At 49.5% G+C, this 13,855-nt stretch overlaps 1 protein-coding gene across 1 annotated transcript in view; it reads left to right on the forward strand.

Annotated features, from left to right (window-relative positions):
* The window catches only part of MYH7B (myosin heavy chain 7B), a 52,327-nt gene that overhangs the window by 13,277 nt on the left and 25,195 nt on the right, over nucleotides 1–13,855 (forward strand). The window contains exons 9-17 of the mRNA XM_019539695.1: nucleotides 1,036–1,099; nucleotides 1,220–1,318; nucleotides 6,784–6,887; nucleotides 7,646–7,784; nucleotides 8,976–9,094; nucleotides 10,102–10,251; nucleotides 10,558–10,728; nucleotides 12,953–13,132; nucleotides 13,222–13,354. Coding sequence (XP_019395240.1) covers nucleotides 1,036–1,099; nucleotides 1,220–1,318; nucleotides 6,784–6,887; nucleotides 7,646–7,784; nucleotides 8,976–9,094; nucleotides 10,102–10,251; nucleotides 10,558–10,728; nucleotides 12,953–13,132; nucleotides 13,222–13,354 — 1,159 coding nt within the window. The remainder of the gene's footprint in view (nucleotides 1–1,035; nucleotides 1,100–1,219; nucleotides 1,319–6,783; nucleotides 6,888–7,645; nucleotides 7,785–8,975; nucleotides 9,095–10,101; nucleotides 10,252–10,557; nucleotides 10,729–12,952; nucleotides 13,133–13,221; nucleotides 13,355–13,855) is intronic.

A 13,855-nucleotide genomic window follows, 5' to 3' on the forward strand; every position in this document is an offset into this window, starting at 1 on the left:
CCCCAGCTCCATACTTTAAAAAAAGAAGCCCCAGTGCTCACCAGGTGCTGCCAGGCAGGAGGCAATCCCCACTGCCCCATGCTACATGGGAGGCTCTGCATGAGCCCCCTTGACCTCCCCCCCCCAGCTCCCCCGGTCCCCGCATGGCTGCCCTGCCTGCTGCGGCTCTGGCCATTTAAGAAAAAAAAAAAACTGAGAAAAGCCCCAGGACTCACCGCTCCTGGTTCAGCCTCAGGGCACAGAGCAGCAGGGATCACTTCCTGCTGGCAGGAACAGTGAGTCCTGGGGTTTCTTCAGGTTTTTTTTTTTCTTAAAGGGCTGGAGCTGGCCCATGCAGGGCACCCATGAGGGACCAGGGGTGGTGGTTCAGGGGCTCATGCAGAGCCCCCCCCATGCAGCTTAGAGCAGTGGGGGCCAGCAGGGATCACCCCCACCCGGCAGCACCTGCTGAGCTGGGGCTTTTTTTTCCCCCAAGTGCCAGGAGCTGGGGCAGGCGGGGCAGCCATTGCTGGGCTGGGGGATGGGCCTGGGCTGGCTGAGTTGGAGATTTGGCCAAATCGAATCAGAACAGTGATTTGAATAACTGAATCACTGTCCCCTGAATCTGAAGCGAATGCTAGCCGCTTTGCACAGGCCTACAATCAGCTGTTGCAAGCCCCATAATTCCATAGCTAATTAGTGCTGTGTGTAAAGCATCACAGACTTCTGACTTCTACAAAAACACCAAATGCTGCATTCTGCAAGAGAGCAAAATACAGGGAAGCAATCTAAGGCAAGGATTACTTCATTGCAAATCAGATTTACGTTTCAAGACTTTAAGGCCAGAAGGAGCCATGAGTCCCTCTTGTCCATCTGCACTAATGAAACTAATGAAATATGCTGTATTAGCACAAAGCAGAGAGGCAGTTAGCACCCTCCAGCCACCTCTTATTTCTAAGAGTGGCCATCTCAAAGGACAGGGGTTTTTGATTGTACCTGCCTTCGTTCATTTACCCAGACCCAGGGCTTACATCCCTCCCTCTGAATGTTTTCTAGGGCAAGTTCATTCGAATCCATTTTGGCCCCTCCGGGAAGTTGGCCTCTGCTGATATTGACATATGTGAGTAAATAACTAGCAGCAAAAGACACAGTTTGGCTGCAAATTTGTTTCTCTGTTTTAACATTGGTACTGGATTTGTTTCAGAGAAACTCTAACCTCTTCTGCCCTGTCTGTTTCTAGACTTGCTGGAAAAATCAAGAGTGATTTTCCAGCAACCTGGAGAGAGAAGCTACCATATCTACTACCAGATCCTATCTGGGAAGAAACCAGAGCTCCAAGGTAAGGAAGTTCAGGGGAAGAGGAAGAAGAAGCAGAGCATCAATCCATATAGCAGGAAATACAGGAAACTAAAAGGAAGCTTGTTTAGTTTGATTTTCAGAGGCTATGAGGCTATGAGAAATCCCAGCTCCCAGTGTGGCTATATCCTCCTGTAATTGTTCAATGCTGTCACCTGACATACGAGTTGAGAAGAGGGGAGCCTGACATGAGCTCTTCAACTGAAAGTCTTGGGGCAGATAAATAATTACTTAGGGGTTGTCTGCACTGTTAGACTAGAGCTCATACAAACATCCTGGCACTGAGTTAAAGTAGTACAATAGCAACATGAAGCTCCGTGGTGCCTGGCCACTTATAGATTTCATTAGCTTTGAGGAGCTGTGGAGGTTTGCAGTCTACTCTGAGCTCAGGGCTGACACAGGTTGCTGACAGTACCCGAGTAGCTGGTTTAAGCCAGCCTGGGTTTGACTACCTGACCTGTGGTTACAGCAGAGATAGCAGTGTAGTCTTCCAGATGATCTCATCTGACCCTGCCATACTCTGACTTGAAATACACTGAGCAGTTCTGCATTCCAGGTGCCATTTAACAGGATGTGGCAGAGGAAACGTTTGCACACTGGAGCAAGATGCTTGATATGCCCCTCAGGGGTGATAAATCTCTTGGCTACTGCCTATTGAGCCTGCTGCTTGATCACAAACAATACCTTATTAGGCAGGTCTGGAGAGCTATGCAGAGCAGTAATCTTATCTGATGGTCACATGGACATGGATGGCCATGTCTAAATCAGTCTTCAGCTGGGCAGCGTTCCCAAGACAGCAAAGGCAGTTCCCAAGGCAGCTCTAGCAGAAATGTGCTTTTCCCAGAGGCAGCCAGGGCTTACAGGGACCGACCAACAAGCTGATCCCATGAAAAACAGCTATAGCTGAGGTAGCAGAGAAGACCCATCTGGAATTACACCCAGATATGCTTCTTTCTATCCTGGCTACCAATTCTTTCAAAAATCAGCGGGGTTTCAAAGCATCCCTGTTCTGCAGCAGAATGAACCTGAGATCTTGGGAAATTTCTTGTGTAAAAAGCAGTCACCAGGGCCCTAAAATAGCCACAGTGTCAGTGGACAGCACACTCACCTGCAGTGAGGTGCAGCTCAAGCTCCTGATTAGGATCAGGCAGGGCAGGGGCTAAGCTCTGGGGCATTACATATGTGGGACCAGAAATGTCCCAGATGTGGGAACCACCCCAACAAAAGTTCCACTAACATGGCCAGTTCCTACAGTAAGACTGCTTTTGACAAACCAGCATTTTCTGATGAAACCCCTTTGGTTGGGAAATTCCTGCCCAGCTGTCATCCTGACCAATTAAGCAAAGAGGCTTGAGCTCTCCAGCTTTTCACCTCAGCCACACACGCTTGCAGCCCTCCTGCCACTGCAAGGGCACAGAGTCAGTAACCCACTTTCTTGTAGTAGGATATGGTGATACATACAGTTCTTCAGGGCCAGCCTGGGTGTACAGTAATGTGATGTGCAGAGCAAAAGATTCACAAGGCAAGTAGGAATAAGACCAGGACAGGAGAAGTGGCTGGGCACTAGGGCTGTGTGAAATGCCTGTGTTTCATTTCAGTTTTGGAGAAACAGTGTTTTGTTTTGGTGTTTCATAGAGCTGTCCAAAATGGCTGCTGCTGGGAGTGCTATCATGGGAAAGTGGATCCCCCTCTTCCACATCTCCCTGCCTGTGCCCTTCTGCCTCCCAGACTCTGTTCACCAGCACCTCTGTCCAGTGATCCAGGGTTTTACTGGCACATATGCTCCCCTTCATCCTTGGGTCGCACACGCTGCCAGCACGTGGACCATATTGGACCGCAATGGATCCAGCCATTTCTTCCTGCCCTCTCTCAGTCACTTCACCAGTGTCTGCACCTGTGGTGACAGCAGCTGGCTCCAGCCAGGAACATCAGTCCCCTGGAACTTCTGCATTTGGTTCTCAAGTTCCCTCACTATGGAAATAAGCTGGCTAAGGAGCGCATTGCTATGGGGATAAGCTGGCTAAGGAGTGCTGACAGTCTCAGTGGCCTTGAGGAATGACTTGAGGACCACTAAGATCTGGGAGGTGGTATTCCACTCTGTTTTGTTAAGCAGGCCGCTGATCCCAATTTTCCCAAGAAAGGCCATCTCATGGATGGCCTTCTGTTACTCCACCAGCCTTTCCAGCATGAGGTATGTGGAGTTCCACCGAGTCTTCACATCCTGGATGACTTTGTGCTGTGGAACGCTCAGCTCTGCCTGTTTGTCCCACAACGTTTTGCCCCCCTTGATGCTCCAGTGGAAGTAGCCCTCCACCTTCCTGCATTCTGAAATGAGCTGGCTGGTTGTGATGGCACCATCACTGGAAGCCCTGTCCCCCTCCAAGTCATCCCTGACTACGAGGTGGAACTTGTGCACCACACAGTGGATGCCAACAAAGTTGGCATCACAAACCACCTTGACCATATTGGCTCTGTTGTCAGTGACCATGAACTTGCAGGTGAGCTCGCCCTTCCCAATGAGCCACCCCTGCACCATGCGGTTCATGGCCCCATGATCTCCATTGCTGTGTGGGACTCATCCATCACCTTGGCTTGAAGAAGAGCCCACCAACAGCCTGACTGATCGCACCAGTGCCCTATGACAGAGAGGTAGGCACGATCTCCTCCCCAGCTGCTCCAGATGTTGGAAGTGAAATGCAAGGGCACCTGTGGACCTGCCTTGTGCAGCTCCTTCCTCAAGTACTCCCTGCATGCCTCATACAGGGAGAGCACCACTGCTGAAGATGGTGCACTCAGGCACTTGGTAGGATGGGGCCACAAGTGCCATGAGCTGTCTGAACCCTGGCCGCTCAACTAAGGATAAGGGCTGACCATCCAGAGCAACTATCTCCCCAGTGCTCTGGGTGATCTTGCTCAGCTTTGCAACATGCCCTGCTTTCTGTCCGCCTTTACTCCACTGTTCCAGGGTCACCTGCCTCTGCTTCAGCAGGACAGGGGGTTTGGAGGGAGAGGGGAACTTCTTTTTGGGCATGCTTCCACTGGTGCCAGGCTAAGGAGGAGCAAAGGCAAGGGGGTGTTGCCTTGTGAGATGCATCAGCATCCTCATGGTGCTGAAGTGTTTCTCCTTCTTGCCCTGGTTGGTCTTATATTGGCAGTGCAAACAGATAACATACCTGGTATGATCTGCCACCTCAAAATGATCCCACACCACACTACCCCCCTCCAATGTTCCCTCTAAGGAGTAGCAATCCATGAGCACACCGCCTTGGTCCGTGAGCACGCCGCCTCAGTCCAGTGTGGGACACTTACTGAAGGGGGCTGGGGGCTGGAGGCCAGAGCCAAGAGGCTGGGGCCAGGGGCCGGAGGCTGGGGCTGGAGCTGAGATGCTGGAGCTGGGGGCTGGTGCGGACTCCGCTGGCTCCAGGGGAGGGATCCGCTCCTCCATGTCAGGGCCGGGAAGTGGAACACTTCCCCGGAGCTGGCGGAGCCCATGCCAGCCCCCCGCCCCAGCCTCCATCCCTGCCTTGGTTCACCTCGGGGAGGAGTCACTGCCTGTCCCAGTGAGGCTCTGTTGGCTCCAAGACACTGCTCCACTCCCCAGCCCTGATGCCACATGCCTCCTTGCTCCATGAGGCTATGCAGGGGAGTGGAGCAGTGCTCCGGGGCCAGCGGAGCCTTACTCAGGGCAGGCAGCAGCTCCTCCCTGAGGTGAGGCAAGGGCATGGATGGAGGCTGGGATGGGCTCTGCTGGCCCAAGGGAAGTGCTCCACTCCCCAGCCCTAATGCGGGGAAGCAGAGCACTCCTCTGGAGCTGGTGGAGCCTGAGCCAGGCTCCCGCCCCCACCTTGCCTAGGAGCTGACTTTCAGCTCCTCTTCTGGTGCATGGCCTTGAAAAGGCTGTGCACAGCCACACTTTTAGTTGTGTGTGGCTGCTCATGCGCACACCTTAGGGGGAACGTTGCCCCCCTCACTTCTGGGGTGCGGGTGCAGATCCTGCCTGAACAGACAGAGGCACAACAACAGGAGGAACTGACTCAGCTGAGCCATTTGCCTCCACAACCTCAACCTCCTCCAAACTCCCTTCTGGGAAAGGAGACCTGGCCCTAGGGGAACTTGGAGAGGAGTGGAGTACAAACTCAGATTCCTCCTCGGTCCCCAGAATTTCTTTTGCTAGGGCGCTCGGGCCTCCTACTTCCAGATCCAGGTCCTCCTTGGGCACTGGAAGGCTCAGGCTGGGAACTGAAATGGGGGTGGAGGAGATTGTCATGCTGGTGCTGCTTGTCGTGCTGGTGGTGCTGGGGGTTATTATTATAGTTGGTGTTGTTGGAGGGGGTGCAGATGCAGGCACTGGTCCCACCTCCTTGCTACCACTAGCATCAAAAGCCTCATGCCTGCTACTGCTAGGGGAGAGGCTACGTGTAAGTTTGTGGGGTGGGGGGGGTGGGGAATTGGCAATGGCTACAACTTGGTAGCAAGGCACTACCAAGCTGCAAGCTTACAGTTACTGCTCTCTGCTGCTGCTTCTACTGTAGACACAGATGCAACTGCAAAATGGCAGAGAGCAGTTCACAAACAGCCTTTTATAGTGCTTCTCTGTCCCTCCCCCAGAGCACTGGGATTGGAAGGGACCTCAAGGACAGATCATTGTCACTGGTCAGCAACAGATGTCAATATCAGAGCAGTCCTTCCTTCCCCTCCCTCTTAGTTTCTCTTTCCTCACAAGCCCATCTCTGAAACAGCTTTGAAACATCTGAAACATTTCAAAACATTTCCAAAACATTTTGGATGGCCTGTTTCATTCTGGAGCTGTTTCGGAGCCTTGCATTTCATTTTGGATTACGTGTTTTGGCCACCGGGATGTCCGAATCCAAAACAAAACAAAACTCCCGCTGAAATTTCACACAGCCCTACTGGGCACTGGAATTAACAGAGAGTGTGCCACCAAGGGAGAGCAGGGTGCCACAGTGCCAGAGCTAGCACAGTGTGGCAGGAGGGCCCTGTTGAGCGTAGCTGCCTTGTAAGCAGTGGGTTCTGTGATAGGCACCAGGACCAACCTCATGAAACAGGTTGCCCAGAATGCAAATCTCAAGGGACCCTGGGCAGTATCAAACAGTCCAGTGCTCCTAGCTTTTGTTCTGAACCCTGCCATTTACCTCCTCTGGATCTGCTGCTGAGCTTCATGGCAGGATCATTAGGGCAGAGGCTGAATTTCCTTCAGCCTTCGAGAATGAATTTACAAGATTGCTGTGAGCACAGCTCACACCCCATGAAAGCTTCCCTATGGATTCAAAGCTGGGACTATGTCCACAGGCAGCAACCTGGATATGCTGGGCCTGGAGTCTATGAGGAGGATTAGTGGCTGCCCAAGTCTCATGTATAGTGTGCTCTGAGAATACTGGCCAGGGTCTGTGGAGCAGAATGGCCTTACTCACTATTTTTCCCTCACAGACATGCTGCTGCTCTCTCTCAACCCCTATGACTACCACTTCTGTTCACAAGGCGTAACGACTGTGGACAACCTGGATGATGGCGAGGAACTAATGGCTACAGATGTATGTACATTGCTTCTGAAAGAGAGAAATGGGGGTGGGAGCAAAAGCCAGACAGAAGGGAGGGATTGTGGGAGAGGTCTTTAGATAGGGTAAGAATTAAAACCAAAACAGTTTTGCATGAAACTCACAAACTTTTCAGTTTGGGTTTTTTTGACAGAACCAAAATAGTTTTATAATAGGAAGCTGGCACTTTTCACCACAAGAACCAAACAAACAAAACATCAGTTTTCCACTAAAAAAAGTTGTGATACAAAGTTTGCCAGAATTGCCAGTTGTTGCAAGCTTATTGATTATGCTGCAGGTTTGCTCTCCATCATCTATTTTTCAAGGTCCTTTTCCTGGCATCAGGTGATTACCTGAAATTTCTGACTTCAATTTTTTTAGAGTAAATTTCATTCTCATCATTGTAGCAGTAAAATGAAACCATTGAAGCACAGGAACCATAAAGGGTCAGAACCCAGAAATGAAGTACCAACCTCCCAAATTCATTGTTGTTCAGATCATTGCATTCCTTTTAAGCCGGTTTTATGTTTTCTGGGGAGCCTGAGTCATGGCTTTGAACCTGTGGAGTGGCCCATGTAGCTCAAGGGATGCATTATTACAGGGTGACTGAATACAATGAACCATCTGCACTGCAGAGCCTGGGCCAGGTGATTAATGTGCTGTGAGGGACTGCAATTCAGACTGTCAAGCTCCCTGCTGGGGATTGGTTTTGTGATAACTATACATTTGCTTACCCTGCCTGTGTTACTCTGCAGCATGCCATGGATATCCTGGGCTTCAGCAATGATGAGAAGTATGGCTGCTATAAAATAGTGGGAGCCATCATGCACTTTGGCAACATGAAGTTCAAGCAGAAGCAGAGGGAGGAGCAGGCTGAAGCTGATGGCACTGAAAGTGAGTTTGCTATCTTGGCAGTTTTGTGCATCTAGGTAAGGGTGGGCAAGCACTGCCAACCCCCACCAAAATGCATGAACTCCTCCCACTCTCAGACAAGATGGGTCAGAGCTGGGCTCTCTTTTTGGTCTATAAGGGGGTACAAGGCTATGATCTCAAAGGACTATCTTGTGTCAGCAGCATCACACCTGGGTGTACAAACTGGGATCTTCTTGGATAATTCTGTGGAGGATTGGAGACTTTTCCAGACAGGCTCCCCACACAGTTTGAGAAGAAGCCCATTGGAACTAGCAGATGCTGGTCCTGTGGGTACAGTGGGAGGATGCAGATGTAACAGACATCCTCAATGACAGGCTTAAGGCCAGAACCCACAAGGAAGGCTGCAAGAATCTGCCAATCCAATGAGTATAAGCAAAAATACAGAGGGCAAATATAGAGGGAAAGAAGTATGAGACTCACTGCCTGCTTCTGTCATTTACTGGCCTTCTCCCTTATTTCCTTCCTCCCCTGCCCCCTTTAATGGACCTCATCTCATTAACATGAGACAGTATCTACTGAATAGGAGCCACCTCACTCAATAGATGAAAGTTCCAACAAGAGCCCTTACTGCTGGATGTGCAGTCACTCATGGATCTTCTCAGTATTATTAATTTCTTTTATTAACAAACTAAGAAAATCCTAGGTAAAAGATGCAAGATCATTACGGCTACAATGTGGCACACTTAGTAATCCAGAAATGAAGGTAGCATATGCAACCTTAATTTTGCCCTCTTGATCTTGGGCATTATGATATTAGCATGTGACTGTTGTAGAGCTGACATTTGCCAGAATTGTTGTGCAGCTGTTTACTGTACAGCTGCAATAGGAGGGATGAGGAGGAAGGAGGCATGCAACTTGCCGCCAAACTGTGAGGATTAAAGTAAACCCATTAAGATGGACCAAATCTTTTGGAACAGTTTCTCCAAATTGGTAACACCTCAGTAAGGAATACATGCAACAACAGTCCACCTATAAGCACCCCCCACACAGAATGCCCCTTTACGTCACATGTCCAGAGGAATAGAGGGTAGGTGCTTCACCCAGTGAAAGTCAGCAGACTTTAAAGTCCTCCATACTCTAGGAGCCCACATTCATTTCATGAGTATGTCTGTCCCAATGCTGGCATCTTCATGGTTTGACACTGCATTGCAGGTGCTGACAAGGCTGCCTATCTCATGGGGATCAGCTCAGCTGATCTCATCAAAGGGCTGCTCCATCCCAGAGTGAAAGTAGGAAATGAGTATGTGACCAAAGGTCAGAATGTTGAACAGGTGAGTGAATTGTGACTATGGTTCCTGCTTACGGTGTTACCTAGGATCTCAGCAATATGTACCCTTCTGGGTACTTCAGGTGGCTTTCCCAGTGCAAGGCACTTGGCTTTTAAAATTCAGCTTCTGTTGTGGTCTCACAGAGTCTGACTTTGGGAGTCCCAAGACCATGGGGTAAAATATAGACATGGCTTTTCAACAAAGTACAAATGGCTTTCATCAATGGTACAGATCATGCCTTGTTATTATGCTAGAAAAGTTAAAGAATATGGTGGCTTGATGGCCAGATAGTTTCAGACACTGCATTTTATAGACATGGGTTAAGGTTATAATTTTGATTCAAACTCTTTTGAGTGGTAGAGAGCTTGGGCTCAAATCTCTGGTCTCTCTAGCTGGGATCCAGACTTTGGGAGAGACCTCAGTTTTGTGGTTCTGCTTCGAGTACAGGCAAAATCTGATGAGAAATTTGGCTTAAGATAGTGGAAGCCTCAACAGAACAACAGCTCATTGGGAGCTGAAATCTTGCAATTTCAGTTTGTGAGATTTCAGCACCATTGATGGAGCCTGAAACTTGGCCTTTATTGTGAGTCAGGCCTGAAGGCCAGTCCTGTGGTAAACTTTTCAGACATGTTTATATGAATGAGGAACCTAAGTTTCAGTTTCAAAGAATCCTGAGTCTCGTAATAAGTCACTGGGACTTTGCCTCCTCACTTCGGTGCTTATGAAAATTTCACACCAGATCTAAGCTCCGTTCCAATATCTTCTCAGCTGGCTGCATGTACCCTTAGGAAGGACAAAAAGGCACAATATAAATGGCAAGAACACAGAACACATCCCAACTTAGTGGCTGTAAACATGAAAGGTCCTTGATGGGAACAGTGATTTCCCTTGCTGTGGCTGGCTTTCCCCCTCCAGTTCTGAGAATAGCCATTCTAGCTGGATGTAGAAAAAATGAAATCTTTTGGAACCAAGTCCTTTTATGACAAGCCCTTTCTCATTTGCACTGACAGGTGGTGTATGCAGTCGGGGCCTTGGCAAAAGCCACCTACGATCGTATGTTTAAGTGGTTGGTGACTCGTATCAACAGAACCCTAGACACCAGGCTGGCCAGGCAATTCTTCATTGGAGTACTGGACATTGCAGGCTTTGAGATCTTTGAGGTGGGCTGTGGGACATGCATAGTAGCTGTGCAAGGTGCTGGGGTGGCATGTGCAGTAGCTGTCTGAGATCCCCAAACACAGACAGAGCAGTTTCCATGTCTTGAGGGAGTTTTGCTTCCTCCATGAAGAGACAGGTCTCCATGGAGTGTGGAGCCCTTGTGTTAATTCATTTACCCAGAATAACTCCTCTAAGTCCTTAGGAATTACTTTACTGTCATGGAGAGCCAGAGTATAGAGTGGGCTGGTGACTCCCTTAACCACTGTATGCTCCTCCTGTTGAAGCAGAGATTTGTTTTATACCTATAGTATAACAGCTTTGAGCAGCTATGCATCAATTTCACCAATGAGAAATTGCAGCAGTTCTTCAACCACCACATGTTTGTTCTGGAGCAAGAAGAATACAAAAAAGAAGGCATTGAGTGGGTCTTCATTGACTTTGGCCTGGATTTGCAAGCCTGCATTGATCTGATTGAGAAGGTAAGGCATAGGATGCTGAGTCAGGTCAGGGTTTGTTAGCAAGTTCATCTGTGTCTGAGACAGGAAGTGTTAAATATAAATCCATTTGGACTGTATAAGCAGGTTTGGGCTCTAGAGGTAACTGTGACACCCCCTAGTGACTACGCAACCCTTCCCCAGCTCCAGTTCCAGCTCTAGGGTGCCCTCCCCTTTTTACTTTCCTGCCATGACTTGATGAAATTGTTTGATTGGAAGGAAGTCTGCCTAGTGGGTCCTAGAGTGAGCCCTAGTTCCTCTAGATGCCATCTAGCTCTTCCAGGCTCCTGCTGGTTTCCACCCTGCCCTCTCTAGGTAGGCCCTGATAACATGTCAGTGTCCTTCCCTAGGGTGCCAGGTAGCCTTAAGAACTAATCACTGCCTCCATCCTCCCTTACAGCCATGCTCATACCTTGCAAGTGTTACCAAATAATGACTTTGGTGGGCAATTGGGTCCAACTCAATAGCAGGCCACCTCAGACCCTTGCTGGGGTCTCAGCCTTCCCAGCCTCAGCCCCTTTTCTTTTGCTAGTTCCCTTAGCCTATGCCTACTGTGCCTGACCTGGCTTCTGGGATCCAACCCCTGACCAGCTAATCTGGTGTTATCTTTACCCTGTTCTGGCCAGTACTCTTGCTGGACCTGCTTAGGTTCCTGGGCTCCCTGGCCCTTGTCTCTGTCCTTCTTGTGTACAGGACCCCTGGCCTTGGCTCCCTCCTTGCTGGTCACTGGGACCCTGGCCCTTGCCCAGCTCTTGCCCAAGCTAAGTTTCACCCTTTCTCTCCGCTTTAGATTCCCTCTCAAGCCTAAGCCTGTGGCATGCCCTGGCTTGGGCATCAAGGCCCCTAGCCAGGCTCTTAACTCTGGCATGCCCCTGGCACCTCACTGTGAGTTAAAACAGCATGTGCCCCTCAGGCACCCCACCATAGCTTCTGCACACTCCCCTTTCAACCACTCGCAAACCACCACTTGACAGTAACCAAAGAGTAAGCGTTCTAGCAAACACAAACAACCCTCACCCCAGTCCAAACATAAGCAATGGCTACCTGCTTGCATAACAAGGCCTCTCCTTACCTGTGAGGCATCAGCACTTTATTTACCTTCCTCAAGATAGCCCCCATGCCAGCTAGGAGAGCTCTTGCCCCAGCAGCCTCCATGGCCAGACTGACTCTCCTGGATCAGAGCCTGTGTTTATATACCTCCCTGGCCCTGCTTCTGCCCCCTACTTGTCAGGTGCCTCCCTGAGATGCTGCAAGTGTTTCCTGATTCAGTTTCAAAGCGACTTATTGCTGTTGGACTCTGCTGTGCTTCTATCTTGTTTCCCATGCAAGGCTGTAGCCCATGGTGCTACTCCAGCATAACTAGTTCTCTGGTAAGTGCTTGCATCAGGTAACTCCTGCAGTACCTGTTCCCTGTCAGTTCATAATGAGCAGCTTTCTCTGACAGACTCCTGAGGCCCTCTCTGCTGCAGGAGCAGGAGCTCTGTAGCAGGAGCCTTTGGCTCTTTGTTATAGACTGCATAGGACTTTAAGAACCCCTATTCCAAATCAGTCAGCCAGCCAAGCAACGCAACATAATAGGTCTGTAGCGCAGTGCATAACAACTCACTCTCACTGGTGTGACCTTTGTTCTACAATGCTCACTAGGTCCTCTGGAGATTCCACATTCCTGCCTGGCACTTACTGGTTTAGAATAGTTCTGTACAAGTATTTCCACAGATGGGGAGAAATCACATTGGCAGGGAGCTGACAAACAAGACAAAGTAGGTTTTGAAGGGCCCAAAGTCTCCTGGCTCTCACTGACAGTCTGTGGGAACTGGGAATAATCCATTTTGGGCCTGTGAAAATCTGACCCATTCCTGACTTACTTGTTAGGGGGAATGCAGCAGGCAAAAGATTTAGGGGAGAATTTCATGCTAGAATTGTCTCCCCATCTGGGATATGGGAAAGAAAGATGGAACTATTTCAACACAAAATTATAACAATTTGTGCCCTGGTTGCTACCCACATCACTTCTTGCCATATGCCAGAATGAGGAAACAGCCTTCTTGGACAGACCCTTGGCATTTTCTTGACAGTAGCACAGAACAAGTCTCCTGCTATTCAGGGGCGGGAATGACTATGCTTGTGGAAGGAATATGGTGCAGAGACATGGCAGTCTGTTTCCTGCTGTGCTGAATTCCAACCTGCTGATGGTACCTTTGTCTTGCAGCCCCTGGGAATCCTTTCCATCCTGGAGGAGGAATGCATGTTCCCCAAAGCCTCTGACATGTCCTTCAAAGCCAAGCTGTATGACAACCACATTGGAAAGTCGCCCAACTTCCAAAAGCCGCGGCCAGATAAAAGGCGCAAATATGAGGCTCATTTTGAGCTGGTGCACTATGCTGGAGTGGTACGTGTCAGGCTATTTTCTTTTCTATGGACTGTTTGTGCCTTCTGTGCTGGGCTGCAATTACTCTTTCCTTTGTTCTTTCTCACCAGGTGCCTTACAATATCATTGGGTGGCTGGATAAGAATAAAGACCCGCTGAATGAGACAGTGGTGGCTATCTTCCAGAAATCTCAGAACAAGCTCCTGTCTTCTGTATATGAGAATTATGTGAGTGCCACTTCAGGTAAGATGTAGCTTTGTCTCAGTTTGCCCCTTACACAGACTACATTCTCTCTGTGGCCATACGTTCATCATCCCTTTGCAAACAACAGCCTGCTTCAGTTGGCTAGCAGCTCTGACAGTAAAAGACCATCACTTGGTCACAAAGAGGCCTTCTGTTTGGTTGGTGTAGGCATTGCTGTTTTGCACTGACCTATGGAAGAATGGCTTTAATACTGCTGTATGGTCTCCTTGCCCCTGGAGTAGGGGTGCTGCAGTACAGTTCAGGTGACACTGGAGACAGATAGTGTCATGTTCTGCCTCCGTGCTCCTTGCTCCCAACGTGGTCCCCATCTTCAAAAAAGGCAGGAAGGAAGACCCGGGAAACTATAGGCCGGTTAGTCTCACTTCGATCCTAGGCAAGCTGTTTGAAAAAATTATGCTGGCACACATCCAGAAGGGGCCAGCAGGAGACTGCATGCTTAGGGGCAACCAACATGGGTTCATCAGTGGCAGGTCCTGTCAG

Source organism: Crocodylus porosus, unplaced genomic scaffold (assembly GCF_001723895.1).
Source record: "Crocodylus porosus isolate Cpor-Errol unplaced genomic scaffold, CroPor_comp1, whole genome shotgun sequence".
NCBI classification, from domain to species: Eukaryota; Metazoa; Chordata; order Crocodylia; family Crocodylidae; genus Crocodylus; species Crocodylus porosus.